The 25,819-nt window shown below is 58.4% G+C and overlaps 1 protein-coding gene across 1 annotated transcript in view; it reads right to left on the bottom strand.

Annotated features, from left to right (window-relative positions):
- The window catches only part of alg9 (ALG9 alpha-1,2-mannosyltransferase), a 225,862-nt gene extending 217,138 nt beyond the window's left edge, over positions 1–8,724 (bottom strand). Inside the window, exons 1-3 of the mRNA XM_072283805.1 lie at positions 8,584–8,724; positions 2,262–2,349; positions 533–638 (exon numbers count right to left, since the gene is read on the bottom strand). Coding sequence (XP_072139906.1) covers positions 533–638; positions 2,262–2,349; positions 8,584–8,696 — 307 coding nt within the window. The 5' untranslated portion in view covers positions 8,697–8,724. The remainder of the gene's footprint in view (positions 1–532; positions 639–2,261; positions 2,350–8,583) is intronic.
- Positions 8,725–25,819: the final 17,095 nt, after the last annotated feature.

Here is a 25,819-nt window from a genome sequence, read left to right as displayed (position 1 = left end):
TTCCAGCATCTGCAGAATTCCTCGTGTCTGCTCCCATGTCTTATGGTCAAAGTTCAAAGTCACATTCATATTCAAAGCACGTGCTATATACGAACTTGGGATTCACTTTCTCGCAGAGACTCACAGGAAAATAAAGAAATGCAACAGAGTTTCCCAGTTCTGTTGGAAGATTCTTAACTGGCGTTTACTTATTCTGACGACCGCCCACCGGGGTACGCGAGGGCTGAGGGCTTATCTGCAGGGAACAACCGCCCTCCACAACGACACAGCTTTGCACAGCATCGCACGCGGTCCGTGCGCGTGGCAACTGAACAATCGGTGTCAGAAGCAGGTACAAGCGTTCACAAAGCACGAAAATCACAAAGTGTCCTGTTTGAAATGCGAATCAAAAACATTACAGCAACAAAGTGGTCCGGTGGGGTGTGGGGGGAACCTTCAGTTGTGGATGCTTCATGCAACATTGTAGCCCAGCTGCGGCTCAAGTCCGTCCTGTACAGAAAGCCTCGCTGCTGACAAGAAAGCCAAAGCTTACCGTAGATGTCCGGCCCATGAGGGGTGAAAACATTGTAAAGCACAATGTTCAAAGGCGCCACCACCAACTTCCCATAGTAGTAGCTGTCCACCGCCACGAGGGGGAGCTGTAACACAGGAGAGGGAACCATTTGCATTTCAATGTTAAATTGACTTCATTTCTGACATCCTTCATGTACACATGGTGTAAAAATCTTTACATTACGTCTCAATCTAAATGTGCAATCATAGTATCTTATAATAGTCATACTTTATTGAACCCGAGGGAAATTGGTTTTCGTTACAGTTGCACCAACCAAGAATAGAGTATAAACATAGCAATATAAAACCATAATAATATGTAAATTATGCCAGGAAATAGGTCCAGGACCAGCCTATGGGCTCAGGGTGTCTGACCCTCCAAGGGAGGAGTTGTAAAGTTTGATGGCCACAGGCAGGAATGACTTCCTATGACGCTCTGTGCTGCATCTCGGTGGAATGAGTCTCTGGCTGAATGTACTCCTGTTCCCAACCAGTACATTATGTAGTGGATGGGAGACATTGTCCAAGATGGCATGCAACTTGGACAGCATCCTCTTTCCAGACACCACCGTCAGAGAGTCCAGTTCCACCCCCACAACGTCACTGGCCTTACGGATGAGTTTGTTGATTCTGTTGGTGTCTGCCACCCTCAGCCTGCTGCCCCAGCACACAACAGCAAACATGATAGCACTGGCCACCACAGACTCGTAGAACATCCTCAGCATCGTCCGGCAGATGTTAAAGGACCTCAGTCTCCTCAGGAAATAGAGACGGCTCTGACCCTTCTTGTAGACAGCCTCAGTGTTCTTTGACCAGTCCAGTTTATTGTCAATTAATTGACAATAATGACAATATTTATTGTCAATAAATAAAACAGTCAATGAGTACACTCAAATCAGCATTAATTAATCAGTCCTGACGAAGGGTCTCGGCCCGAAACGTCGACTGTACCTCTTCCTAGAGATGCTGCCTGGCCTGCTGCGTTCACCAGCAACTTTGATGAGTGTTGCTTGAAATTCCAGCATCTGCAGATTTCCTCACGTTTGTGTAATGAATCATTTCTGACGTCCTGGTGGAAGAAGCTGTCCCGGAGCCTGTTGGTCCTGGCTTTTATGCTGCGGCACCGTTTCCCGGATGGTAGCAGCTGGAACAGTTTGTGGTTGGGGCGACTCGGGTCCCCAATGATCCTTCGGGCCCTTTTTACACACCTGTCTCTGTAAGTGTCCTGACAGTGGGAAGTTCACATCTACAGATGCGCTGGGCTGTCCGCACTACTCTCTGCAGAGTCCTGCGACTGAGGGAGGTACAGTTCCCGTACCAGGCAGTGATGCAGCCAGTCAGGATGCTCTCAATTGTGCCCCTGCAGAAGGTCTTAGGATTTGGGGGGCCATACCAAACTTCCTCAACCGTCTGAGTTGAAAGAGGTGCTGTCGTGCCTTTTTCACCACACAGCCGGTATGTACAGACCACGTGAGATCCTCGGTGATGTGTATGCTGAGGAACTTAAATCTGTTCACCCTCTCAACCCCAGATCCATTGATGTCAATAGCACCTGGACCAGCACCATATAGAGAACAAGCTGTACCCCATGTAGCAGGCTCCCTCTCTCAGCACAAAGATCTAGACCTAGCTCTGGTTAAGAGAATTGCATAATTCTCTCGGTAGTTTTATAATCATCACCCCTCCACTCCCACCCGTCCCACACCTACCAAAAACAGTATCAAAGCCACGACCGCCCAGGTGATAAAACACCGAAACTTCCTCTTCAGCACCAACAGGTCAAAAGCAATTGGCAATCTAGCAAGAGAGAGGGAAAAACAAAAGACAAGGTATCAGATTAACTATTAGAAAAAAAAACATCAAGATTGTTCAGAAAACAGACACAAAAAACCACCCCCCCCCCTCAAGCTGCGCAGTCGCGCAGCAACCAAAACGCCCCCACGCACGTAGCCTTCGTTGCCGTGCAGATGGGATTTTCTGTCATATGATATTTCATTTGGGTGCTGCACAGTTTTCAGGCCGTGTAAAAATTTCCTGCCCGGAGCAATGGTTGGCCCACGCCGCTGGGTAAAAAAAAAATATCAGAGGGAACGTTGCAGAAGACTGAGTCTTAGTGGTCAGCACTTTGCAGTAAACTAGACTTGATTTTTTTTTGTTGCTGTAATTGGATTAATTTTGTAAAAATTATGTTTTTTTGTGTGAATCTGCTAATCTGAACCAACGTGCCTGTGATTCTGTGGCAGGCAAGTTTTTCCACTGTGTATGAGGATACTTGTGCCTATGACAATAAACTTGACTTTAATTTCTCTGTCAACACACATAAAAGTTGCTGGTGGAACGCAGCAGGCCAGGCAGCATCTCTAGGAAGAGGTACAGTCGACGTTTCGGGCCGAGACCCTTCGTCGGGACTAACTGAAAGAAGAGCTAGTTTAACTTCTCTGTGCTTTCTTCAGAGAAATGAATGTGAAAGGTGAATAGACTCTTCTCGGGCTCCCAGCCAGCTACAGGTATCGATTATAACGGGCATTTCAATGACAAACTCTGCCACCTTCGTCGGGGATGATGCCTGGGCATGTCTAGTCCGGTGGTATTTATACCCCCGTCGTCCATCCCTCCTGATTGGTTAGTCATTGTCCAATCAGGTTTCCGCTTTCCCACCTTGTACACCGAATTCCAGTTGTTTCTTAGAGCGAGACCTTTGTCTTTGTTAAGGTCCCAAAAGTCACTGATGTGGCACAGTAGTTTTATGTTGAAGTCAGTCCTATGGTCATTGTGGATATAGTGTTCTACTTCCGCCGATTTCTCCGGGTAACCCAAACGGATACGCCTCCTGTGCTCCTCCAACATGCGCTGGCTGATAAACGCTACTCCGCATCCACAGGGGATCCTGTGAACGCCAGCCATCCCAGGTCATCATTGACCCACCTGAGCTGTGACTGGAGCTTCCTTACGGGTCTGTGGACGGTATTAATCCCGTAATTCTTCAGAAATCGCGCGAATATTGGGAAGACAGGAGGTAGCACCGGGTTCCTCCTCCTTGTTAGGTCTCCTGGTGTTTCCGTCGGCCCTCTTAAAGGGCCTGATTGATTTCCTTCGTCTTGGATCCATTCTGTAGGGATGTGGTGCATAATCGTCTCATGTCCTCTGGCTCTGAAATAGTTTTCGCACGGTTAATCGAAGTCGAAAGAGCCGCTCTACGTCGGGAGGCGTGTTGGCGGCTGTTACTGTCGAGGTACAAGCTCGCCCAAGCGCGGTTCCGATAAACGCCGTGTCCGAGGCTACCGTCCGGTTTCCGTCCTGTTAGAATGTCCCGGAATGGGAGGCGGCCGTTCGCCTCCGTCTCCGTGGTAAGTTGAATGTCTGGACGTACGCTACTCAGAGAGCGGTGGAACCCTTGGAGGGCCTGGAGTCCGCGAGGCCACACCACGAAGGTATCACCAACGTATCTGAAGAAGCATGTGGGGTGTAAGGACGAGGAACTCAGAGCCTTTTCCCTCGGAAGTCCTCCATGTAGAAATTAGCACTAGCCAATGACAAGGGTGGTCCCATCTGTCCATTTGTTCATAGTTGTTCCCCTTACAAAGCTGGTGTCAGGGTGTGTTCAGAAAGGTCAGTAGTACCCCTATTGAACCTTGACCGCAGGAGGACCAAACCGACCTTAACGGGAACCCTCCTGGACAGGGTTGAAACTGACCACCGTGTCCTCCGGGTTCAGCTGGACGTGGGTCACCGTTTTAACGGAGTCGGCCGTATCCGTGACGGGACGCTCACAGCCCCCAGCACAGGGAGACAGCCTGGGCCGTTAAATGCTCGGCGAGGTAGTAAGTCGGACAGTCTGTCGCACTGACGACAGGCCGCGGTGGGGGGTGGGGGGGCCGAGCGCAGGGACCCCTCCTTGTGTGTCTCAAGGAGCTGGTAAACTTGGCGGTACCTGGGGGGGGGGCCGCACAGACCTCTATCCTTCCCTCCTCCGCGGTATCCGGTGCTAGCTCTCGGTTTGCTCGCTCGCTCTACGTAGTCCCGGTGAGGAACAGCTCGGGGAGGGGGGCCGGAGCGAAGTTTAGACCCTTGGCGAGGGTCTCATCCATCGTCGTCGTCCTCTGAACCCTCAGTGCCCAGGTGGCGCGCGGGTCCTCCACAAGGGTCTTCCATTTCTGCCGGTCGTTCGCTCTGCTGCTGGCTGTTACCCAGGTCATGTCTCTTTCTTTCAGTTCTGCTCCCTCACGTCTTCGCCACGTCATTTTGGGGCCTGCCCCTACTTTGCCTTCCCTGTGGGGGGTCCACCTTAGTGCTACAATTGCTAGTTAATCATTTGGCATCCACATTACATGGCCCAGTCACACCAGCTGAGATTGACTCCATATTGCAAACAAGCCTCGGTTTCTGATCTTCTCGGGCCAGAAGGTCTCCTTGGTACGTCGTAGGCATCCTGTCCGGAACCTGTCAAGTTTCTTGCAGATGTCTTTCGCCAGCTTCTAGCATCCGCTTCCGTAAAGTAGCACGCTTAGGACATCTAAAAACGCAAACACCAGGAAACCTGCAGATGCTGGAAATTCAAGCAACACCCATCAAAGTTGCTGGTGAACGCAGCAGGCCAGGCAGCATCTCTAGGAAGAGGTACGGTCGACGTTTCAGGCCGAGACCCTTCGTCAGGACTCCTGGAAATCCAAGCAACACACAAGTTGCTGGTGAACGCAGCAGGCCAGACAGCGTCTCTAGGAAGAGGCACAGTCGACGTTTCAGGCTGAGACCCTTCGTCAGGACTAACTGAAGGAAGAGCTAGTAAGGGATTTGAAAGTGGGAGGGGGGGGGGGAGATCCGAAATGATAGGAGAAGACAGGAGGGGGAGGGATGGAGCCAAGAGCTGGACAGGTGATTGGCAAAAGGGATACGAGAGGATCATGGGACAGGAGGTCCGGGGAGAAGGAAAAGGGGGAAGGGGGGAAATCTCAGAGGGTGGGCAAGGGGTACAGTGAGAGGGACAGAGGGAGAAAAAGGAGAGAGAAAGAATGTGTGTATAAAAATAAATAATTCAGGTTGATAGCATGAATATTGACTTCTGAAAACTTCCGCTAATGCCCCACCTCCCTCTCATACCCCATCTGTTATTTATTTATCTGTACACATTTGTTTGTCTGTATACATGTGTCCGGTTGAATGACAACAACCTTGAATTTGAACATTGTACCCTTGCTTGCTGGTATATCACCCCTGCACCCTCTCTAAAGCTTCCACATCCTTCCTACAACGAGGCGATCACAACTGAGCACGATGTATGGTCTAAGCAGGGTTTCATAGAGCTGCAACATTACCTCATGGCTCTTAAGCTCAATTCCCTGCCTAATGAGAGTCACAACAACATACACCTCCTTAACAACCCTATCAACTTGCACAGCACCCTCCCCTGGTATCGACGCAAGGTCAAGATAGACTGAAGGAGTTCATTTGAATGGGACCAACTGAAGCACGCTCCCGACAGCTTCTGTCATTGCTTGCAGAGATGACAGGAAAAGTTCCCTGTAAAATTTTTTTTTCCAAACAGCTCTGCAGACCAAATACTGCTCTGGGCAGGAAGTTGTTGTTTTCTCTTTTCATGGCCTGAAAACTGCGTGAAATTTTAAAGTAAGGTTATCTAAAAGAAAATCCCAGCGGCGCGGCAACGAAGGCTATGTGTGCGGTGTGCATTTGAGGCACCGCGCGGACGCGACCCCCCCCCATCCCCACCGTGCAGCTTGGGAAAGTGATCAAGTGGCCAGCCACGGACTTTTCCCCAGGGCAGAAATGGCTAATACCAGTGGGGCATAACTTTAAGGGGAGTAAAGTATAAGGGGGAATATCAGAGGCAATTTTTAAACACAGAGTGTGGCGGGTGCATGGGACACACTAGCAAGGGTGACGGCAGATGACAGTCAAGAGATTCTTTGGTTGGCATGAGGCTGAAAGAAAATTAGAGGGCGAGGCGGGGAGGGATGGGTTAGATTGATCTCCGGGTTGGTCTGAACGCCGGGCTGCAATGTGCTACTCTTCCCACACTGGGGTGCCAGGGTAGCTGGGGGGGGGGGGTGTCGGAGATCAGAGTTCAATTCCCCGGTCAGCTGTAAGGAGTGCTCCCCACGGAATGTGTGGGGTTTCCTCCGGGTGCTCCAGTTTCCTCCCACAGTCCGAAGCCGCGCCGGTTGGAAGGCTAATTGGTCGTCGTGAACCGTCCCGTGATTGGGCTAGGGTTAAGATGGGGGAGGGCTGCGTTCCTGGGCCAGAAGGGCGAGTTCCACTCACTCAACAAACAAACGAACTTTCAGACCGCAGCAGCCTGTGGCTGCCAAGGCCCTTCCCTGCAGGAGGGTTCCAGCTCCGTCTCTCCGTGCCAGAAAGACGGCAGCACCAGCAGGGACAAAGGTAAGGCGGTCGTGCTCCCTTCGTTGGCCGGGATACCGGGCACACAGGCGCTGGACAGCCACACCGCGGGCGTGTTTAACCTGGCCAAGGCTGCGTTTGGACGACCGTGTGCAGTTCTGGTTGGCCCCTTTACAGAAAAGGCTGCGGGGGTTTCGGAGAGAGAGGTGGGGAGGAGGTGGTGGGCTGAGAGGTTCATTCAGGACTGGAGGGGATTAACTATGAGGAGAGGTCAACTTCCATCAGCAGTGAATTCGGGAGGGGAGCATGGAGGGGGGAACTTGGGCAAATCCTGCCTGGAACCTGTCCACAGCATAGTTTTTGGTTTTTGCAGAGTTTTCCCAGTGAACGTAATCGCTGCTCGAGACAGCTGAGCGAGCAGACCCAAAATGTGAAACAGCAAGATCCTAAACTACTCAGACCTTTTCTTTTTGTTTCAGAGACACAGGGAGGAAACGCGCACCGGCTCTGTCGTATGTGAAAGGATTCAGTAAAGTGATCCACCCCTCCAAGAGGGCCACAACCGAAGGGTCTCGGCCTGAAACGTCGACTGTTTACTCTTTTCCACAGACGCTGCCTGGCCTGCTGAGTTCCTCCAGCGTTTTGTGTGTGCTCTGGATTTACCCACGCTGTGTTCCCCAACACTCCCCTGGGACGGACGGTACACGTTCGGACGGACAGGGCACCCCCGGGTGTTCCCCACACTCCCCCGGGACGGACAGTACACGTTCAGACAGACAGAGCACCCCCGGGTGTTCCCCAACACTCCCCTGGGACGGACAGTACACGTTCAGACAGACAGAGCATCCCCGGGTGTTCCCCACACTCCCCCAGGACGGACAGTACACGTTCAGACAGACAGAGCATCCCCGGGTGTTCCCCACACTCCCCCAGGACGGACAGTACACGTTCAGACAGACAGAGCACCCCCGGGTGTTCCCCCACACTCCCCCAGGACAAACATCACACGTTCGGACAGACAGAGCACCCCCGGGTGTTTCCCCACACTGCCCCGGGACGGACATCACACGTTCAGACAGACAGAGCACCCCCGCGTGTTTCCCCACACTGCCCCGGGACGGACATCACACGTTCAGACAGACAGAGCACCCCTGGGTGATCCCCACACTCCCCCGGGACGGACATTACACGTTCAGACAGACAGAGCACCCCTGGGTGTTCCCCACACTCCCCCAGGACGAACATTACACGTCCGGACAGACAGAGCACCCCCGGGTGTTCCCCACACTCCCCCGGGACGGACATTGCACGTTCAGACAGACAGAGCACCCCCGGGTGTCCCCCACACTCCCCCAGGACGAACATTACACGTCCGGACAGACAGAGCACCCCCGGGTGTTCCCCACACTCTCCCAGGACGAACATTGCACGTTCAGACAGACAGAGCACCCCCGGGTGTTTCCCCACACTGCCCTGGGACGGACATTACACGTTCAGACAGACAGAGCACCCCCGGGTGTTCCCCACACTGCCCCGGGACGGACATTACACGTTCAGACAGACAGAGCACCCCCGGGTGTTTCCCCACACTGCCCTGGGACGGACATTACACATTCAGACAGACAGAGCACCCCCGGGTGCTCCCCACACCACACCCACCCCCCCGCGACATCTTACCCGAGGGCGGCGCTGAAGGGCCAGCCCGCGATGGCTCCGGCGGCCACGCCCAGCACGGCCACGGCGGTCCTCTCCGTGAACCAGCCCGTCATCGCCACCAGCGTGGTGTACATGCAGAAGCTGCTGGGGAGGAAGGCTGCAACAGAGGGACGCTCAGTCAGGCTGACGATCAGGGGCCGGATTGGAGCGGGACCGGGGGCGGGAGCGGAGAAAAGGTCCCACCCGGGTCCGGGGCCGCAGACGAAGGGTTAACCGCGAGGGTTTACTGGCTCCCAGCGTCAAACTGGGTTCGCAGCTGAGGACTCGCGCTCGGTACAAGTTCTGGTTATCAACTGTTTAATATTTCTAATTGTTTGCACAATTCATTCCTTAATTCTACGCATTGGGTGTCTGAGAGTGTTCGGTGTGCTGTCTCTACGAGGATACCACTCTGTTCCTTTGATTCCAGACCCTCACCATCCACATAGCAAACTCCTATCAACAATAATCAATACATATCGATTTACAGGATTCCACATGGACGCTCACGGGCCTGGAGGAAGCAGAAATCCTTCTACTAATTTTTTTGCCATTGAAAGGTTGGCGAAAAACAACAACCTCTTTAAGATGCTCAGTCAGATCGCACTGACGATATCCAGCAGGGGGAAAAAGTCAGAGTGAGAAGGTGGGGTGTGTGGAGTGAGAAGGTGGGGAGTGTGGAGTGAGAAGGTGGGGGTGTGTGGAGTGAGAAGGTGGGGGGGTGTGGAGTGAGAAGGTGGGGGTGTGTGGAGTGAGAAGGTGGGGGTGTGTGGAGTGAGAAGGTGGGAGTGTGTGGAGTGAGAAGGTGGGGGAGTGTGGAGTGAGAAAGTGGGGGGTGTGTGGAGTGAGAAGGTGGGGGTGTGGAGTGTGAAGGTGGGGGTGTGTGGAGTCAGAAGGTGGGGGTGTGTGGAGTGAGAAGCTGGGGGTGTGTGGAGTGAGAAGGTGGGGTGTGGAGTGAGAAGGTGGGGGGAGTGTGGAGTGAGAAGGTGGGGGGGTGTGGAGGGAGAAGGTGGGGTGTGTGGAGTGAGAAGCTGGGGGTGTGTGGAGTGAGAAGGTGGTGTGGAGTGAGAAGGTGGGGTGTGGAGTGAGAAGGTGGGGGGAGTGTGGAGTGAGAAGGTGGGGGGGTGTGGAGTGAGAAGGTGGGGGTGTGGAGTGAGAAGGTGGGGGTGTGTGGAGTGAGAGGGTGGGGGCTGTGTGGAGTGAGAAGGTGGGGGAGGTGTGGAGTGAGAAGGTGGGGTGTGTGGAGTGAGAAGGTGCGGGGTGTGTGGAGTGAGAAGGTGGGGGGGTGTGGAGTGAGAAGGTGGGGGGAGTGTGGAGTGAGAAGGTGGGGGGTGTGGAGTGAGAAGGTGGGGGGTGTGGAGTGAGAAGGTGGCGTTGTGTGGAGTGAGAAGGTGGGGGGTGTGTGGAGTGAGACGGTGGGAGTGTGTGCAGTGAGAAGGTGGGGGTGTGTGGAGTGAGAAGGTGGGGTGTGTGGAGTGAGAAGGTGGGGGTGTGGAGTGAGAAGGTGGGGGTGTGTGGAGTGAGATGGTGGGGGAGTGTGGAGTGAGACGATGGGGGTGTGGAGTGAGAAGGTGGGGGGGGTGGAGTGAGAAGGTGGGGGGGTGTAGAGTGAGACGGTGGGGGTGTGGAGTGAGAAGGTGGGGGGGTGTGGAGTGAGAAGGTGGGGGGGGTGTGGAGTGAGAAGGTGGGGGGGTGTGGAGTGAGAAGGTGGGGGGGTGTGGAGTGTGAAGGTGGGAGTGTGTGGAGTGAGAAGGTCGGGGTGTGTGGAGTGAGAAGGTGGGGGTGTGTGGAGTGAGGAGGTGGGGGTGTGTGGAGTGAGGAGGTGGGGGTGTGTGGAGTGAGAAGGTGGGGGTGTGTGGAGTGAGAAGGTGGGGGGGGGGTGGAGTGAGAAGGTGGGGGTGTGGAGTGAGAAGGTTGGGGTGTGTGGAGTGAGAAGGTGGGGGGTGTGGATTGAGAAGGTGGGGGTGTGTGGAGTGAGAAGGTGGGGGTGTGTGGAGTGAGGAGGTGGGGGTGTGTGGAGTGAGAGGGTGGGGGTGTGTGGAGTGAGAAGGTGGGGAGTGTGGAGTGAGGAGGTGGGGAGTGTGGAGTGAGAAGGTGGGGGTGTGTGGAGTGAGAAGGTGGGGTGTGTGGAGTGAGAAGGTGGGGGTGTGTGGAGTGAGATGGTGGGGGTGTGGAGTGAGAGGGTGGGGGTGTGTGGAGTGAGAGGGTGGGGGTTGTGTGGAGTGAGAAGGTGGGGGTTGTGTGGAGTGAGAAGGTGGGGGTTGTGTGGAGTGCGAAGGTGGGGGTGTGTGGAGTGAGAAGGTGGGGGTGTGTGGAGTGAGAAGGTGGGGGTGTGGAGTGAGAAGGTGGGGGTGTGTGGAGTGAGAAGGTGGGGGGGTGTGGAGTGAGAAGGTGGGGGGGGTGTGGAGTGAGAAGGTGGGGGGGTGTGGAGTGAGATGGTGGGGGTCTGGAGTGAGAAGGTGGGGGGTGTGGAGTGAGACGGTGGGGGTGTGTAGAGTGAGAAGGTGGGGGTGTATGGAGAGAGAAGGTGGGGGTGTATGGAGTGAGAAGGTGGGGGTGTGTGGAGTGAGAAGGTGGGGGGGTGTGGAGTGAGAAGGTGGGGGGGGTGTGGAGTGAGAAGGTGGGGGGGTGTGGAGTGAGAAGGTGGGGGGGTGTGGAGTGTGAAGGTGGGAGTGTGTGGAGTGAGAAGGTGGGGGTGTGTGGAGTGAGAAGGTGGGGGTGTGTGGAGTGAGAAGGTGGGAGTGTGTGGAGTGAGAAGGTGGGGGGTGTGTGGAGTGAGAAAGTGGGGGGTGTGTGGAGTGAGAAGGTGGGGGTGTGGAGTGTGAAGGTGGGGGTGTGTGGAGTCAGAAGGTGGGGGTGTGTGGAGTGAGAAGCTGGGGGTGTGTGGAGTGAGAAGGTGGGGTGTGGAGTGAGAAGGTGGGGGGAGTGTGGAGTGAGAAGGTGGGGGGGTGTGGAGGGAGAAGGTGGGGTGTGTGGAGTGAGAAGCTGGGGGTGTGTGGAGTGAGAAGGTGGTGTGGAGTGAGAAGGTGGGGTGTGGAGTGAGAAGGTGGGGGGAGTGTGGAGTGAGAAGGTGGGGGGGTGTGGAGTGAGAAGGTGGGGGTGTGGAGTGAGAAGGTGGGGGTGTGTGGAGTGAGAGGGTGGGGGGTGTGTGGAGTGAGAAGGTGGGGGAGGTGTGGAGTGAGAAGGTGGGGGAGGTGTGGAGTGAGAAGGTGGGGTGTGTGGAGTGAGAAGGTGCGGGGTGTGTGGAGTGAGAAGGTGGGGGGGTGTGGAGTGAGAAGGTGGGGGGAGTGTAGAGTGAGAAGGTGGGGGGTGTGGAGTGAGAAGGTGGGGGGTGTGGAGTGAGAAGGTGGGGGGTGTGGAGTGAGAAGGTGGGGGGTGTGTGGAGTGAGAAGGTGGGGTGTGTGGAGTGAGAAGGTGGGGGTGTGGAGTGAGAAGGTGGGTGTGTGGAGTGAGAAGGTGGGGGGTGTGTGGAGTGAGAAGGTGGGGGGTGTGTGGAGTGAGAAGGTGGGGGGTGTGGAGTGAGAAGGTGGGGGGTGTGGAGTGAGAAGGTGGGGGGTTTCGAGTGAGAAGGTGGGGGGGTGTGGAGTGAGAAGGTGGTGGGTGTGGAGTGAGAAGGTGGGTGTGTGGAGTGAGAAGGTGGGGGTGTGGAGTGAGAAGGTAGGAGTGTGTGGAGTGAGAAGGTGGGGGTGTGTGGAGTGAGACGGTGGGGGTGTGTGGAGTGAGAAGGTGGGGATGTGTGGAGTGAGAAGGTGGGGAGTGTGGAGTGAGAAGGTGGGGAGTGTGGAGTGAGACGGTGGGGGTGTGTGGAGTGAGAAGGTGGGGTGTGTGGAGTGCGAAGGTGGGTGTGTGGAGTGAGAAGGTGGGGTGTGTGGAGTGAGAAGGTGGGGGGTGTGGAGTGAGAAGGTGGGGGGTGTGGAGTGAGAAGGTGGGGGGGTGTGGAGTGAGAAGGTCGGGGTGTGTGGAGTGAGAAGGTGGGGGTGTGTGGAGTGAGGAGGTGGGGGTGTGTGGAGTGAGGAGGTGGGGGTGTGTGGAGTGAGAAGGTGGGGGTGTGTGGAGTGAGAAGGTGGGGGGGGTGTGGAGTGAGAAGGTGGGGGTGTGGAGTGAGAAGGTTGGGGTGTGTGGAGTGAGAAGGTGGGGGGTGTGGATTGAGAAGGTGGGGGTGTGTGGAGTGAGAAGGTGGGGGTGTGTGGAGTGAGGAGGTGGGGGTGTGTGGAGTGAGAGGGTGGGGGTGTGTGGAGTGAGAAGGTGGGGAGTGTGGAGTGAGGAGGTGGGGAGTGTGGAGTGAGAAGGTGGGGGTGTGTGGAGTGAGAAGGTGGGGTGTGTGGAGTGAGAAGGTGGGGGTGTGTGGAGTGAGATGGTGGGGGTGTGGAGTGAGAGGGTGGGGGTGTGTGGAGTGAGAGGGTGGGGGTTGTGTGGAGTGAGAAGGTGGGGGTTGTGTGGAGTGAGAAGGTGGGGGTTGTGTGGAGTGCGAAGGTGGGGGTGTGTGGAGTGAGAAGGTGGGGGTGTGTGGAGTGAGAAGGTGGGGGTGTGGAGTGAGAAGGTGGGGGTGTGTGGAGTGAGAAGGTGGGGGGGTGTGGAGTGAGAAGGTGGGGGGGGTGTGGAGTGAGAAGGTGGGGGGGTGTGGAGTGAGATGGTGGGGGTCTGGAGTGAGAAGGTGGGGGGTGTGGAGTGAGACGGTGGGGGTGTGTAGAGTGAGAAGGTGGGGGTGTATGGAGAGAGAAGGTGGGGGTGTATGGAGTGAGAAGGTGGGGGTGTGTGGAGTGAGAAGGTGGGGGGGTGTGGAGTGAGAAGGTGGGGGGGGTGTGGAGTGAGAAGGTGGGGGGGTGTGGAGTGAGAAGGTGGGGGGGTGTGGAGTGTGAAGGTGGGAGTGTGTGGAGTGAGAAGGTGGGGGTGTGTGGAGTGAGAAGGTGGGGGTGTGTGGAGTGAGAAGGTGGGAGTGTGTGGAGTGAGAAGGTGGGGGGTGTGTGGAGTGAGAAAGTGGGGGGTGTGTGGAGTGAGAAGGTGGGGGTGTGGAGTGTGAAGGTGGGGGTGTGTGGAGTCAGAAGGTGGGGGTGTGTGGAGTGAGAAGCTGGGGGTGTGTGGAGTGAGAAGGTGGGGTGTGGAGTGAGAAGGTGGGGGGAGTGTGGAGTGAGAAGGTGGGGGGGTGTGGAGGGAGAAGGTGGGGTGTGTGGAGTGAGAAGCTGGGGGTGTGTGGAGTGAGAAGGTGGTGTGGAGTGAGAAGGTGGGGTGTGGAGTGAGAAGGTGGGGGGAGTGTGGAGTGAGAAGGTGGGGGGGTGTGGAGTGAGAAGGTGGGGGTGTGGAGTGAGAAGGTGGGGGTGTGTGGAGTGAGAGGGTGGGGGGTGTGTGGAGTGAGAAGGTGGGGGAGGTGTGGAGTGAGAAGGTGGGGGAGGTGTGGAGTGAGAAGGTGGGGTGTGTGGAGTGAGAAGGTGCGGGGTGTGTGGAGTGAGAAGGTGGGGGGGTGTGGAGTGAGAAGGTGGGGGGAGTGTAGAGTGAGAAGGTGGGGGGTGTGGAGTGAGAAGGTGGGGGGTGTGGAGTGAGAAGGTGGGGGGTGTGGAGTGAGAAGGTGGGGGGTGTGTGGAGTGAGAAGGTGGGGTGTGTGGAGTGAGAAGGTGGGGGTGTGGAGTGAGAAGGTGGGTGTGTGGAGTGAGAAGGTGGGGGGTGTGTGGAGTGAGAAGGTGGGGGGTGTGTGGAGTGAGAAGGTGGGGGGTGTGGAGTGAGAAGGTGGGGGGTGTGGAGTGAGAAGGTGGGGGGTTTCGAGTGAGAAGGTGGGGGGGTGTGGAGTGAGAAGGTGGTGGGTGTGGAGTGAGAAGGTGGGTGTGTGGAGTGAGAAGGTGGGGGTGTGGAGTGAGAAGGTAGGAGTGTGTGGAGTGAGAAGGTGGGGGTGTGTGGAGTGAGACGGTGGGGGTGTGTGGAGTGAGAAGGTGGGGATGTGTGGAGTGAGAAGGTGGGGAGTGTGGAGTGAGAAGGTGGGGAGTGTGGAGTGAGACGGTGGGGGTGTGTGGAGTGAGAAGGTGGGGTGTGTGGAGTGCGAAGGTGGGTGTGTGGAGTGAGAAGGTGGGGTGTGTGGAGTGAGAAGGTGGGGGGTGTGGAGTGAGAAGGTGGGGGGTGTGGAGTGAGAAGGTGGGGGTTTTGGAGTGAGAAGGTGGGGGGGTGTGGAATGAGAAGGTGGTGGGTGTGGAGTGAGAAGGTGGGTGTGTGGAGTGAGAAGGTGGTGGGTGTGGAGTGAGAAGGTGGGTGTGTGGAGTGATAAGGTGGGGGTGTGGAGTGATAAGGTGGGGGTGTGGAGTGATAAGGTGGGGGTGTGTGGAGTGAGAAGGTGGGGGTGTGTCGAGTGAGAAGGTGCGGGTGTGTGGAAGTGAGAAGGTGGGGGGGTGTGGAGTGAGAAGGTGGGGGGGTGTGGAGTGAGAAGGTGGGGGGGTGTGGAGTGAGAAGGTGGGGGTGTGTGGAGTGAGAAGGTGGGGGTGTGGAGTGAGACGGTGGGGGTGTGTGGAGTGAGAAGGTGGGGGTGTGTGGAGTGAGAAGGTGGGGGTGTGTGGAGTGAGAAGGTGGGGGTTGTGTGGAGTGAGAAGGTGGGTGTGTGGAGTGAGAAGGTGGGGATGTGTGGAGTGAGACGGTGGGGGTGTGTGGAGTGAGAAGGTGCGGGTGTGTGGAGTGAGAAGGTGGGGGTGTGTGGAGTGAGATGGTGGGGGTGTGGAGTGAGAAGGTGGGGGTGTGGAGTGAGACGGTGGGGGTGTGGAGTGAGACGGTGGGGGTGTGGAGTGAGACGGTGGGGGTGTGTGGAGTGAGAAGGTGGGGGGTGTGGAGTGAGAAGGTGGGGGGTGTGGAGTGAGAAGGTGGGGGTGTGGAGTGAGAAGGTGGGGGGTGTGTGGAGTGAGAAGGTGGGGGGTGTGGAGTGAGAAGGTGGGGTGTGTGGAGTGAGAGGGTGGGTGTGTGGAGTGAGAAGGTGGGGTGTGTGGAGTGAGAAGGTGGGGGGTGTGTGGAGTGAGAAGGTGGGGGGGATGGGGAGTGTGAAGGTGGGGGGTGTGGAGTGTGAAGGTGGGGGGTGTGGAGTGAGAAGGTGGGGGGGTTTGGAGTGAGAAGGTGGGGGGGTGTGGAGTGAGAAGGTGTGGGGTGTGTGGAGTGAGAAGGTGGTGGGTGTGTGGAGTGAGAAGGTGGGGGGTGTGGAGTGAGAAGGTGGGGTTTGTGGAGTGAGAAGGTGGGTGTGTGGAGTGAGAAGGTGGGGTGTGTGGAGTGAGAAGGTGGGTGTGTTGAGTGAGAAAGTGGGGGGGGTGTGGAGTGAGAAGGTGGGGGGTGTGGAGTGAGAAGGTGGGGGGGTTTGGAGTGAGAAGGTGGGGGGGTGTGGAGTGAGAAGGTGGGGGGGTGTGGAGTGAGAAGGTGGGGGGTGTGTGGAGTGAGAAGGTGGGGGTGTGTGGAGTGAGAAGGTGGGGGGTGTGTGGAGTGAGAAGGTGGGGGTGTGTGGAGTGAGAAGGTGGGGGTGTGTGGAGTGAGAAGGTGGGGTGTGTGGAGTGAGAAGGTGGGGGTGTGTGGAGTGAGAAGGTGGGGGGATGGGGAGTGAGAAGGTGGGGGGTGTGGAGTGAGAAGGTGGGGGGGTGTGGAGTGAGAAGGTGGGGGGGTGTGGAGTGAGAAGGTGGGGGGGGTGGAGTGAAAAGGTGGGGGGTGTGTGGAGTGAGAAGGTGGGGGGTGTGGAGTGAGAAGGTGGGGTGTGTGGAGTGAGAAGGTGGGTGTGTGGAGTGAGAAGGTGGGGTGTGTGGAGTGAGAAGGTGGGGGGGGTGTGGAGTGAGAAGGTGGGGGGATGGGGAGTGAGAAGGTGGGGTGTGTGGAGTGAGAAGCTGGGGGGGTTTGGAGTGTGAAGATGGGGGGGTGTGGAGTGAGAAGGTGGGGGTTGTGTGGAGTGCGAAGGTGGGGTTGTGTGGAGTGAGAAGGTGGGGGTGTGGAGTGAGACGGTGGGGGTGTGTAGAGTGAGAAGGTGGGGGTGTATGGAGAGAGAAGGTGGGGGTGTATGGAGTGAGAAGGTGGGGGTGTGTGGAGTGAGAAGGTGGGGGGGTGTGGAGTGAGAAGGTGGGGGGGGTGTGGAGTGAGAAGGTGGGGGGGTGTGGAGTGAGAAGGTGGGGGGGTGTGGAGTGTGAAGGTGGGAGTGTGTGGAGTGAGAAGGTGGGGGTGTGTGGAGTGAGAAGGTGGGGGTGTGTGGAGTGAGAAGGTGGGAGTGTGTGGAGTGAGAAGGTGGGGGGTGTGTGGAGTGAGAAAGTGGGGGGTGTGTGGAGTGAGAAGGTGGGGGTGTGGAGTGTGAAGGTGGGGGTGTGTGGAGTCAGAAGGTGGGGGTGTGTGGAGTGAGAAGCTGGGGGTGTGTGGAGTGAGAAGGTGGGGTGTGGAGTGAGAAGGTGGGGGGAGTGTGGAGTGAGAAGGTGGGGGGGTGTGGAGGGAGAAGGTGGGGTGTGTGGAGTGAGAAGCTGGGGGTGTGTGGAGTGAGAAGGTGGTGTGGAGTGAGAAGGTGGGGTGTGGAGTGAGAAGGTGGGGGGAGTGTGGAGTGAGAAGGTGGGGGGGTGTGGAGTGAGAAGGTGGGGGTGTGGAGTGAGAAGGTGGGGGTGTGTGGAGTGAGAGGGTGGGGGGTGTGTGGAGTGAGAAGGTGGGGGAGGTGTGGAGTGAGAAGGTGGGGGAGGTGTGGAGTGAGAAGGTGGGGTGTGTGGAGTGAGAAGGTGCGGGGTGTGTGGAGTGAGAAGGTGGGGGGGTGTGGAGTGAGAAGGTGGGGGGAGTGTAGAGTGAGAAGGTGGGGGGTGTGGAGTGAGAAGGTGGGGGGTGTGGAGTGAGAAGGTGGGGGGTGTGGAGTGAGAAGGTGGGGGGTGTGTGGAGTGAGAAGGTGGGGTGTGTGGAGTGAGAAGGTGGGGGTGTGGAGTGAGAAGGTGGGTGTGTGGAGTGAGAAGGTGGGGGGTGTGTGGAGTGAGAAGGTGGGGGGTGTGTGGAGTGAGAAGGTGGGGGGTGTGGAGTGAGAAGGTGGGGGGTGTGGAGTGAGAAGGTGGGGGGTTTCGAGTGAGAAGGTGGGGGGGTGTGGAGTGAGAAGGTGGTGGGTGTGGAGTGAGAAGGTGGGTGTGTGGAGTGAGAAGGTGGGGGTGTGGAGTGAGAAGGTAGGAGTGTGTGGAGTGAGAAGGTGGGGGTGTGTGGAGTGAGACGGTGGGGGTGTGTGGAGTGAGAAGGTGGGGATGTGTGGAGTGAGAAGGTGGGGAGTGTGGAGTGAGAAGGTGGGGAGTGTGGAGTGAGACGGTGGGGGTGTGTGGAGTGAGAAGGTGGGGTGTGTGGAGTGCGAAGGTGGGTGTGTGGAGTGAGAAGGTGGGGTGTGTGGAGTGAGAAGGTGGGGGGTGTGGAGTGAGAAGGTGGGGGGTGTGGAGTGAGAAGGTGGGGGGGTGTGGAGTGAGAAGGTCGGGGTGTGTGGAGTGAGAAGGTGGGGGTGTGTGGAGTGAGGAGGTGGGGGTGTGTGGAGTGAGGAGGTGGGGGTGTGTGGAGTGAGAAGGTGGGGGTGTGTGGAGTGAGAAGGTGGGGGGGGTGTGGAGTGAGAAGGTGGGGGTGTGGAGTGAGAAGGTTGGGGTGTGTGGAGTGAGAAGGTGGGGGGTGTGGATTGAGAAGGTGGGGGTGTGTGGAGTGAGAAGGTGGGGGTGTGTGGAGTGAGGAGGTGGGGGTGTGTGGAGTGAGAGGGTGGGGGTGTGTGGAGTGAGAAGGTGGGGAGTGTGGAGTGAGGAGGTGGGGAGTGTGGAGTGAGAAGGTGGGGGTGTGTGGAGTGAGAAGGTGGGGTGTGTGGAGTGAGAAGGTGGGGGTGTGTGGAGTGAGATGGTGGGGGTGTGGAGTGAGAGGGTGGGGGTGTGTGGAGTGAGAGGGTGGGGGTTGTGTGGAGTGAGAAGGTGGGGGTTGTGTGGAGTGAGAAGGTGGGGGTTGTGTGGAGTGCGAAGGTGGGGGTGTGTGGAGTGAGAAGGTGGGGGTGTGTGGAGTGAGAAGGTGGGGGTGTGGAGTGAGAAGGTGGGGGTGTGTGGAGTGAGAAGGTGGGGGGGTGTGGAGTGAGAAGGTGGGGGGGGTGTGGAGTGAGAAGGTGGGGGGGTGTGGAGTGAGATGGTGGGGGTCTGGAGTGAGAAGGTGGGGGGTGTGGAGTGAGACGGTGGGGGTGTGTAGAGTGAGAAGGTGGGGGTGTATGGAGAGAGAAGGTGGGGGTGTATGGAGTGAGAAGGTGGGGGTGTGTGGAGTGAGAAGGTGGGGGGGTGTGGAGTGAGAAGGTGGGGGGGGTGTGGAGTGAGAAGGTGGGGGGGTGTGGAGTGAGAAGGTGGGGGGGTGTGGAGTGTGAAGGTGGGAGTGTGTGGAGTGAGAAGGTGGGGGTGTGTGGAGTGAGAAGGTGGGGGTGTGTGGAGTGAGAAGGTGGGAGTGTGTGGAGTGAGAAGGTGGGGGGTGTGTGGAGTGAGAAAGTGGGGGGTGTGTGGAGTGAGAAGGTGGGGGTGTGGAGTGTGAAGGTGGGGGTGTGTGGAGTCAGAAGGTGGGGGTGTGTGGAGTGAGAAGCTGGGGGTGTGTGGAGTGAGAAGGTGGGGTGTGGAGTGAGAAGGTGGGGGGAGTGTGGAGTGAGAAGGTGGGGGGGTGTGGAGGGAGAAGGTGGGGTGTGTGGAGTGAGAAGCTGGGGGTGTGTGGAGTGAGAAGGTGGTGTGGAGTGAGAAGGTGGGGTGTGGAGTGAGAAGGTGGGGGGAGTGTGGAGTGAGAAGGTGGGGGGGTGTGGAGTGAGAAGGTGGGGGTGTGGAGTGAGAAGGTGGGGGTGTGTGGAGTGAGAGGGTGGGGGGTGTGTGGAGTGAGAAGGTGGGGGAGGTGTGGAGTGAGAAGGTGGGGGAGGTGTGGAGTGAGAAGGTGGGGTGTGTGGAGTGAGAAGGTGCGGGGGTGTGTGGAGTGAGAAGGTGGGGGGGTGTGGAGTGAGAAGGTGGGGGGAGTGTAGAGTGAGAAGGTGGGGGGTGTGGAGTGAGAAGGTGGGGGGTGTGGAGTGAGAAGGTGGGGGGTGTGGAGTGAGAAGGTGGGGGGTGTGTGGAGTGAGAAGGTGGGGTGTGTGGAGTGAGAAGGTGGGGGTGTGGAGTGAGAAGGTGGGTGTGTGGAGTGAGAAGGTGGGGGGTGTGTGGAGTGAGAAGGTGGGGGGTGTGTGGAGTGAGAAGGTGGGGGGTGTGGAGTGAGAAGGTGGGGGGTGTGGAGTGAGAAGGTGGGGGGTTTCGAGTGAGAAGGTGGGGGGGTGTGGAGTGAGAAGGTGGTGGGTGTGGAGTGAGAAGGTGGGTGTGTGGAGTGAGAAGGTGGGGGTGTGGAGTGAGAAGGTAGGAGTGTGTGGAGTGAGAAGGTGGGGGTGTGTGGAGTGAGACGGTGGGGGTGTGTGGAGTGAGAAGGTGGGGATGTGTGGAGTGAGAAGGTGGGGAGTGTGGAGTGAGAAGGTGGGGAGTGTGGAGTGAGACGGTGGGGGTGTGTGGAGTGAGAAGGTGGGGTGTGTGGAGTGCGAAGGTGGGTGTGTGGAGTGAGAAGGTGGGGTGTGTGGAGTGAGAAGGTGGGGGGTGTGGAGTGAGAAGGTGGGGGGTGTGGAGTGAGAAGGTGGGGGTTTTGGAGTGAGAAGGTGGGGGGGTGTGGAATGAGAAGGTGGTGGGTGTGGAGTGAGAAGGTGGGTGTGTGGAGTGAGAAGGTGGTGGGTGTGGAGTGAGAAGGTGGGTGTGTGGAGTGATAAGGTGGGGGTGTGGAGTGATAAGGTGGGGGTGTGGAGTGATAAGGTGGGGGTGTGTGGAGTGAGAAGGTGGGGGTGTGTCGAGTGAGAAGGTGCGGGTGTGTGGAAGTGAGAAGGTGGGGGGGTGTGGAGTGAGAAGGTGGGGGGGTGTGGAGTGAGAAGGTGGGGGGGTGTGGAGTGAGAAGGTGGGGGTGTGTGGAGTGAGAAGGTGGGGGTGTGGAGTGAGACGGTGGGGGTGTGTGGAGTGAGAAGGTGGGGGTGTGTGGAGTGAGAAGGTGGGGGTGTGTGGAGTGAGAAGGTGGGGGTTGTGTGGAGTGAGAAGGTGGGTGTGTGGAGTGAGAAGGTGGGGATGTGTGGAGTGAGACGGTGGGGGTGTGTGGAGTGAGAAGGTGCGGGTGTGTGGAGTGAGAAGGTGGGGGTGTGTGGAGTGAGATGGTGGGGGTGTGGAGTGAGAAGGTGGGGGTGTGGAGTGAGACGGTGGGGGTGTGGAGTGAGACGGTGGGGGTGTGGAGTGAGACGGTGGGGGTGTGTGGAGTGAGAAGGTGGGGGGTGTGGAGTGAGAAGGTGGGGGGTGTGGAGTGAGAAGGTGGGGGTGTGGAGTGAGAAGGTGGGGGGTGTGTGGAGTGAGAAGGTGGGGGGTGTGGAGTGAGAAGGTGGGGTGTGTGGAGTGAGAGAGGGTGGGTGTGTGGAGTGAGAAGGTGGGGTGTGTGGAGTGAGAAGGTGGGGGGTGTGTGGAGTGAGAAGGTGGGGGGGATGGGGAGTGTGAAGGTGGGGGGTGTGGAGTGTGAAGGTGGGGGGTGTGGAGTGAGAAGGTGGGGGGGTTTGGAGTGAGAAGGTGGGGGGGTGTGGAGTGAGAAGGTGTGGGGTGTGTGGAGTGAGAAGGTGGGTGGGTGTGTGGAGTGAGAAGGTGGGGGGTGTGGAGTGAGAAGGTGGGGTTTGTGGAGTGAGAAGGTGGGTGTGTGGAGTGAGAAGGTGGGGTGTGTGGAGTGAGAAGGTGGGTGTGTTGAGTGAGAAAGTGGGGGGGGTGTGGAGTGAGAAGGTGGGGGGTGTGGAGTGAGAAGGTGGGGGGGTTTGGAGTGAGAAGGTGGGGGGGTGTGGAGTGAGAAGGTGGGGGGGTGTGGAGTGAGAAGGTGGGGGGTGTGTGGAGTGAGAAGGTGGGGGTGTGTGGAGTGAGAAGGTGGGGGGTGTGTGGAGTGAGAAGGTGGGGGTGTGTGGAGTGAGAAGGTGGGGGTGTGTGGAGTGAGAAGGTGGGGTGTGTGGAGTGAGAAGGTGGGGGTGTGTGGAGTGAGAAGGTGGGGGGATGGGGAGTGAGAAGGTGGGGGGTGTGGAGTGAGAAGGTGGGGGGGTGTGGAGTGAGAAGGTGGGGGGGTGTGGAGTGAGAAGGTGGGGGGGGTGGAGTGAAAAGGTGGGGGGTGTGTGGAGTGAGAAGGTGGGGGGTGTGGAGTGAGAAGGTGGGGTGTGTGGAGTGAGAAGGTGGGTGTGTGGAGTGAGAAGGTGGGGTGTGTGGAGTGAGAAGGTGGGGGGGGTGTGGAGTGAGAAGGTGGGGGGATGGGGAGTGAGAAGGTGGGGTGTGTGGAGTGAGAAGCTGGGGGGTTTGGAGTGTGAAGATGGGGGGGTGTGGAGTGAGAAGGTGGGGGTTGTGTGGAGTGCGAAGGTGGGGTTGTGTGGAGTGAGAAGGTGGGGGGGTGTGGAGTGAGAAGGTGGGGGTGTGTGGAGTGAGAAGGTGGGGGTGTGGAGTGAGAAGCTGGGGAGTGTGGTGTGTGAAGCTGGGGGGGTGTGGAGTGAGACGGTGGGGGTGTGGAGTGAGACGGTGGGGGTGTGTGGAGTGAGAAGGTGGGGGTGTGTGGAGTGAGAAGGTGGGGGTGTGTGGAGTGAGAAAGTGGGGAGTGTGGAGTGAGATGGTGGGGGTGTGGAGTGAGAAGGTGGGGGGTGTGGAGTGAGACGGTGGGGGTGTGGAGTGAGAAGGTGGGGGGGGTGTGGAGTGAGAAGGTGGGGGGTGTGGAGTGAGAAGGTGGGGGGTGTGGAGTGAGAAGGTGGGGGGGTGTGGATTGAGAAGGTGGGGGGGTGTGGAGTGAGAAGGTGGGAGTGTGGGGAGTGAGAAGGTGGGGGTGTGTGGAGTGAGGAGGTGGGGGTGTGTGGAGTGAGGAGGTGGGGGTGTGTGGAGTGAGAAGGTGGGGTGTGTGGAGTGAGAAGGTGGGGGTGTGTGGAGTGAGAAGGTGGGGGTTGTGTGGAGTGAGAAGGTGGGTGTGTGGAGTGAGAAGGTGGGGGGTGTGGAGTGAGAAGGTGGGGGTGTGTGGAGTGAGAAGGTGTGGGGGTGTGGAGTGAGAAGGTGGGGGTGTGTGGAGTGAGAAGGTGAGAGTGTGTGGAGTGAGACGGTGGGGGTGTGTGGAGTGAGAAGGTGGGGGTGTGTGGAAGGAGAAGGTGGGGGGTGTGAGGAAGGTGAAGGTGGGGGTGTGTGAGGAAGGTGAAGGTGGGGGTGTGTGGAAGGAGAACGTGGGGGTGTGTGGAAGGAGAAGGTGGGGGGTGTGTGGAAGGAGAAGGTGCGGGTGTGTGGAGTGAGTAGGTGGGGGTGTGTGGAGTGAGAAGGTGGGGGTGTGTGGAGTGAGAAGGTGGGGGGGTGTGGAGTGAGAAGGTGGGGGTGTGTGGAGTGAAAAGGTGGGGGGGGTGTGGAGTGAGAAGTTGTGGGGGTGTGGAGTGAGAAGGTGGGGGGGTGTGTAGTGAGAAGGTGGGGGGGGTGTGGAGTGAGAAGGTGGGGGGTGTGGAGTGAGAAGGTGGGGGGTGTGGAGTGAGAAGGTGGGGGGGGTGTGCAGTGAGAAGGTGGGGGGTGTGGAGTGAGACGGTGGGGGTGTGGAGTGAGAAGGTGGGGGTGTGTGGAGTGAGAAGGTGGGAGTGTGTGGAGTGAGAAGGTGGGGGGTGTATGGAGTGAGACGGTGGGGGTGTGGAGTGAGAAGGTGGGGGTGTGTGGAGTGAGACGGTGGGGGTGTGTGGAGTGAGAAGGTGGGGGTGTGGAGTGAGAAGGTGGGGATGTGTGGAGTGAGAAGGTGGGGATGTGTGGAGTGAGAAGGTGGGTTGTGTGGAGTGAGAAGGTGGGGAGTGTGGAGTGAGAAGGTGGGGAGTGTGGAGTGAGACGGTGGGGGTGTGTGGAGTGAGAAGGTGGGGTGTGTGGAGTGAGAAGGTGGGTGTGTGGAGTGAGAAGGTGGGGTGTGTGGAGTGAGAAGGTGGGGGGGGTGTGGAGTGAGAAGGTGGGGGGTGTGGAGTGAGAAGGTGGGGGGTGTGGAGTGAGGAGGTGGGGGGGTTTGGAGTGAGAAGGTGGGGGGGTGTGGACTGAGAAGGTGGTGGGTGTGGAGTGAGAAGGTGGGTGTGTGGAGTGAGAAGGTGGGGGTGTGGAGTGAGAAGGTGGTGGGTGTGGAGTGATAAGGTGCGGGTGTGTGGAGTGATAAGGTGGGGGTGTGGAGTGATAAGGTGGGGGTGTGGAGTGATAAGGTGGGGGTGTGTGGAGTGAGAAGGTGGGGGTGTGTGGAGTGAGAAGGTGCGGGTGTGTGGAGTGAGAAGGTGGGGGGTGTGGAGTGAGAAGGTGGGGGGGTGTGGAGCGAGAAGGTGGGAGTGTGTGGAGCGAGAAGGTGGGGGTGTGGAGCGAGAAGGTGGGGAGTGTGGAGTGAGAAGGTGGGTGGGTGTGGAGTGAGAAGGTGGGTGGGTGTGGAGTGAGAAGGTGGGGGTGTGGAGTGAGAAGGTGGGGGTGTGGAGTGAGAAGGTGGGGGTGTGTGGAGTGAGAAGGTGGGGGTGTGGAGTGAGACGGTGGGGGTGTGTGGAGTGAGAAGGTGGGGGTGTGTGGAGTGAGAAGGTGGGGGTGTGTGGAGTGAGAAGGTGGGGGTTGTGTGGAGTGAGAAGGTGGGTGTGTGGAGTGAGAAGGTGGGGGTGAGTGGAGTGAGAAGGTGGGGGGGTGTGGAGTGAGAAGGTGGGGGGGTGTGGAGTGAGAAGGTGGGAGTGTGTGGAGTGAGAAGGTGGGGGTGTGGAGCGAGAAGGTGGGGAGTGTGGAGTGAGAAGGTGGGTGGGTGTGGAGTGAGAAGGTGGGTGGGTGTGGAGTGAGAAGGTGGGGGTGTGGAGTGAGAAGGTGGGGGTGTGGAGTGAGAAGGTGGGGGTGTGTGGAGTGAGAAGGTGGGGGTGTGGAGTGAGACGGTGGGGGTGTGTGGAGTGAGAAGGTGGGGGTGTGTGGAGTGAGAAGGTGGGGGTGTGTGGAGTGAGAAGGTGGGGGTTGTGTGGAGTGAGAAGGTGGGTGTGTGGAGTGAGAAGGTGGGGGGTGTGGAGTGAGAAGGTGGGGGTGTGTGGAGTGAGAAGGTGTGGGGGTGTGGAGTGAGAAGGTGGGGGTGTGTGGAGTGAGAAGGTGGAGTGTGTGGAGTGAGACGGTGGGGATGTGTGGAGTGAGACGGTGGGGATGTGTGGAGTGAGACGGTGGGGATGTGTGGAGTGAGAAGGTGGGGAGTGTGGAGTGAGAAGGTGGGGTGTGAGGATTGAGAAGGTGGGGATGTGTGGAGTGAGACGGTGGGGGTGTGTGGAGTGAGAAGGTGCGGGTGTGTGGAGTGAGAAGGTGGGGGTGTGTGGAGTGAGATGGTGGGGGTGTGGAGTGAGAAGTTGGGGGTGTGGAGTGAGACGGTGGGGGGTGTGGAGTGAGACGGTGGGGGTGTGGAGTGAGACGGTGGGGGTGTGTGGAGTGAGAAGGTGGGGGGTGTGTGGAGTGAGAAGGTGGGGGGTGTGTGGAGTGAGAAGGTGGGGGGTGTGGAGTGAGAAGGTGGGGTGTGTGGAGTGAGAGGGTGGGTGTGTGGAGTGAGAAGGTGGGGTGTGTGCAGTGAGAAGGTGAGTGCGTGTGGAGTGAGAAGGTGGGTGGGTGTGGAGTGAGAAGGTGGGGGTGTGGAGTGAGAAGGTGGGGGTGTGTGGAGTGAGAAGGTGGGGGTGTGGAGTGAGACGGTGGGGGTGTGTGGAGTGAGAAGGTGGGGGTGTGTGGAGTGAGAAGGTGGGGGTTGTGTGGAGTGAGAAGGTGGGTGTGTGGAGTGAGAAGGTGGGGGGTGTGGAGTGAGAAGGTGGGGGGTGTGTGGAGTGAGAAGGTGGGGGTGTGTGGAGTGAGAAGGTGTGGGGGTGTGGAGTGAGAAGGTGGGGGTGTGTGGAGTGAGACGGTGGGGATGTGTGGAGTGAGACGGTGGGGATGTGTGGAGTGAGAAGGTGGGGAGTGTGGAGTGAGAAGGTGGGGTGTGTGGATTGAGAAGGTGGGGATGTGTGGAGTGAGACGGTGGGGGTGTGTGGAGTGAGAAGGTGCGGGTGTGTGGAGTGAGAAGGTGGGGGTGTGTGGAGTGAGATGGTGGGGGTGTGGAGTGAGAAGGTGGGGGGGGGTGTGGAGTGAGAAGGTGGGGGGTATGGGGAGTGTGAAGGTGGGGGGTGTGGAGTGTGAAGGTGGGGGGATGGGGAGTGAGAAGGTGGGGGGTGTGGAGTGAGAAGGTGGGGGGGTGTGGATTGAGA

The sequence above is a fragment of the Mobula birostris genome, chromosome 20 (assembly GCF_030028105.1).
Source record: "Mobula birostris isolate sMobBir1 chromosome 20, sMobBir1.hap1, whole genome shotgun sequence".
NCBI lineage: Eukaryota > Metazoa > Chordata > Chondrichthyes > Myliobatiformes > Myliobatidae > Mobula > Mobula birostris.
This window is presented reverse-complemented; position numbering and strand designations above follow the sequence as displayed.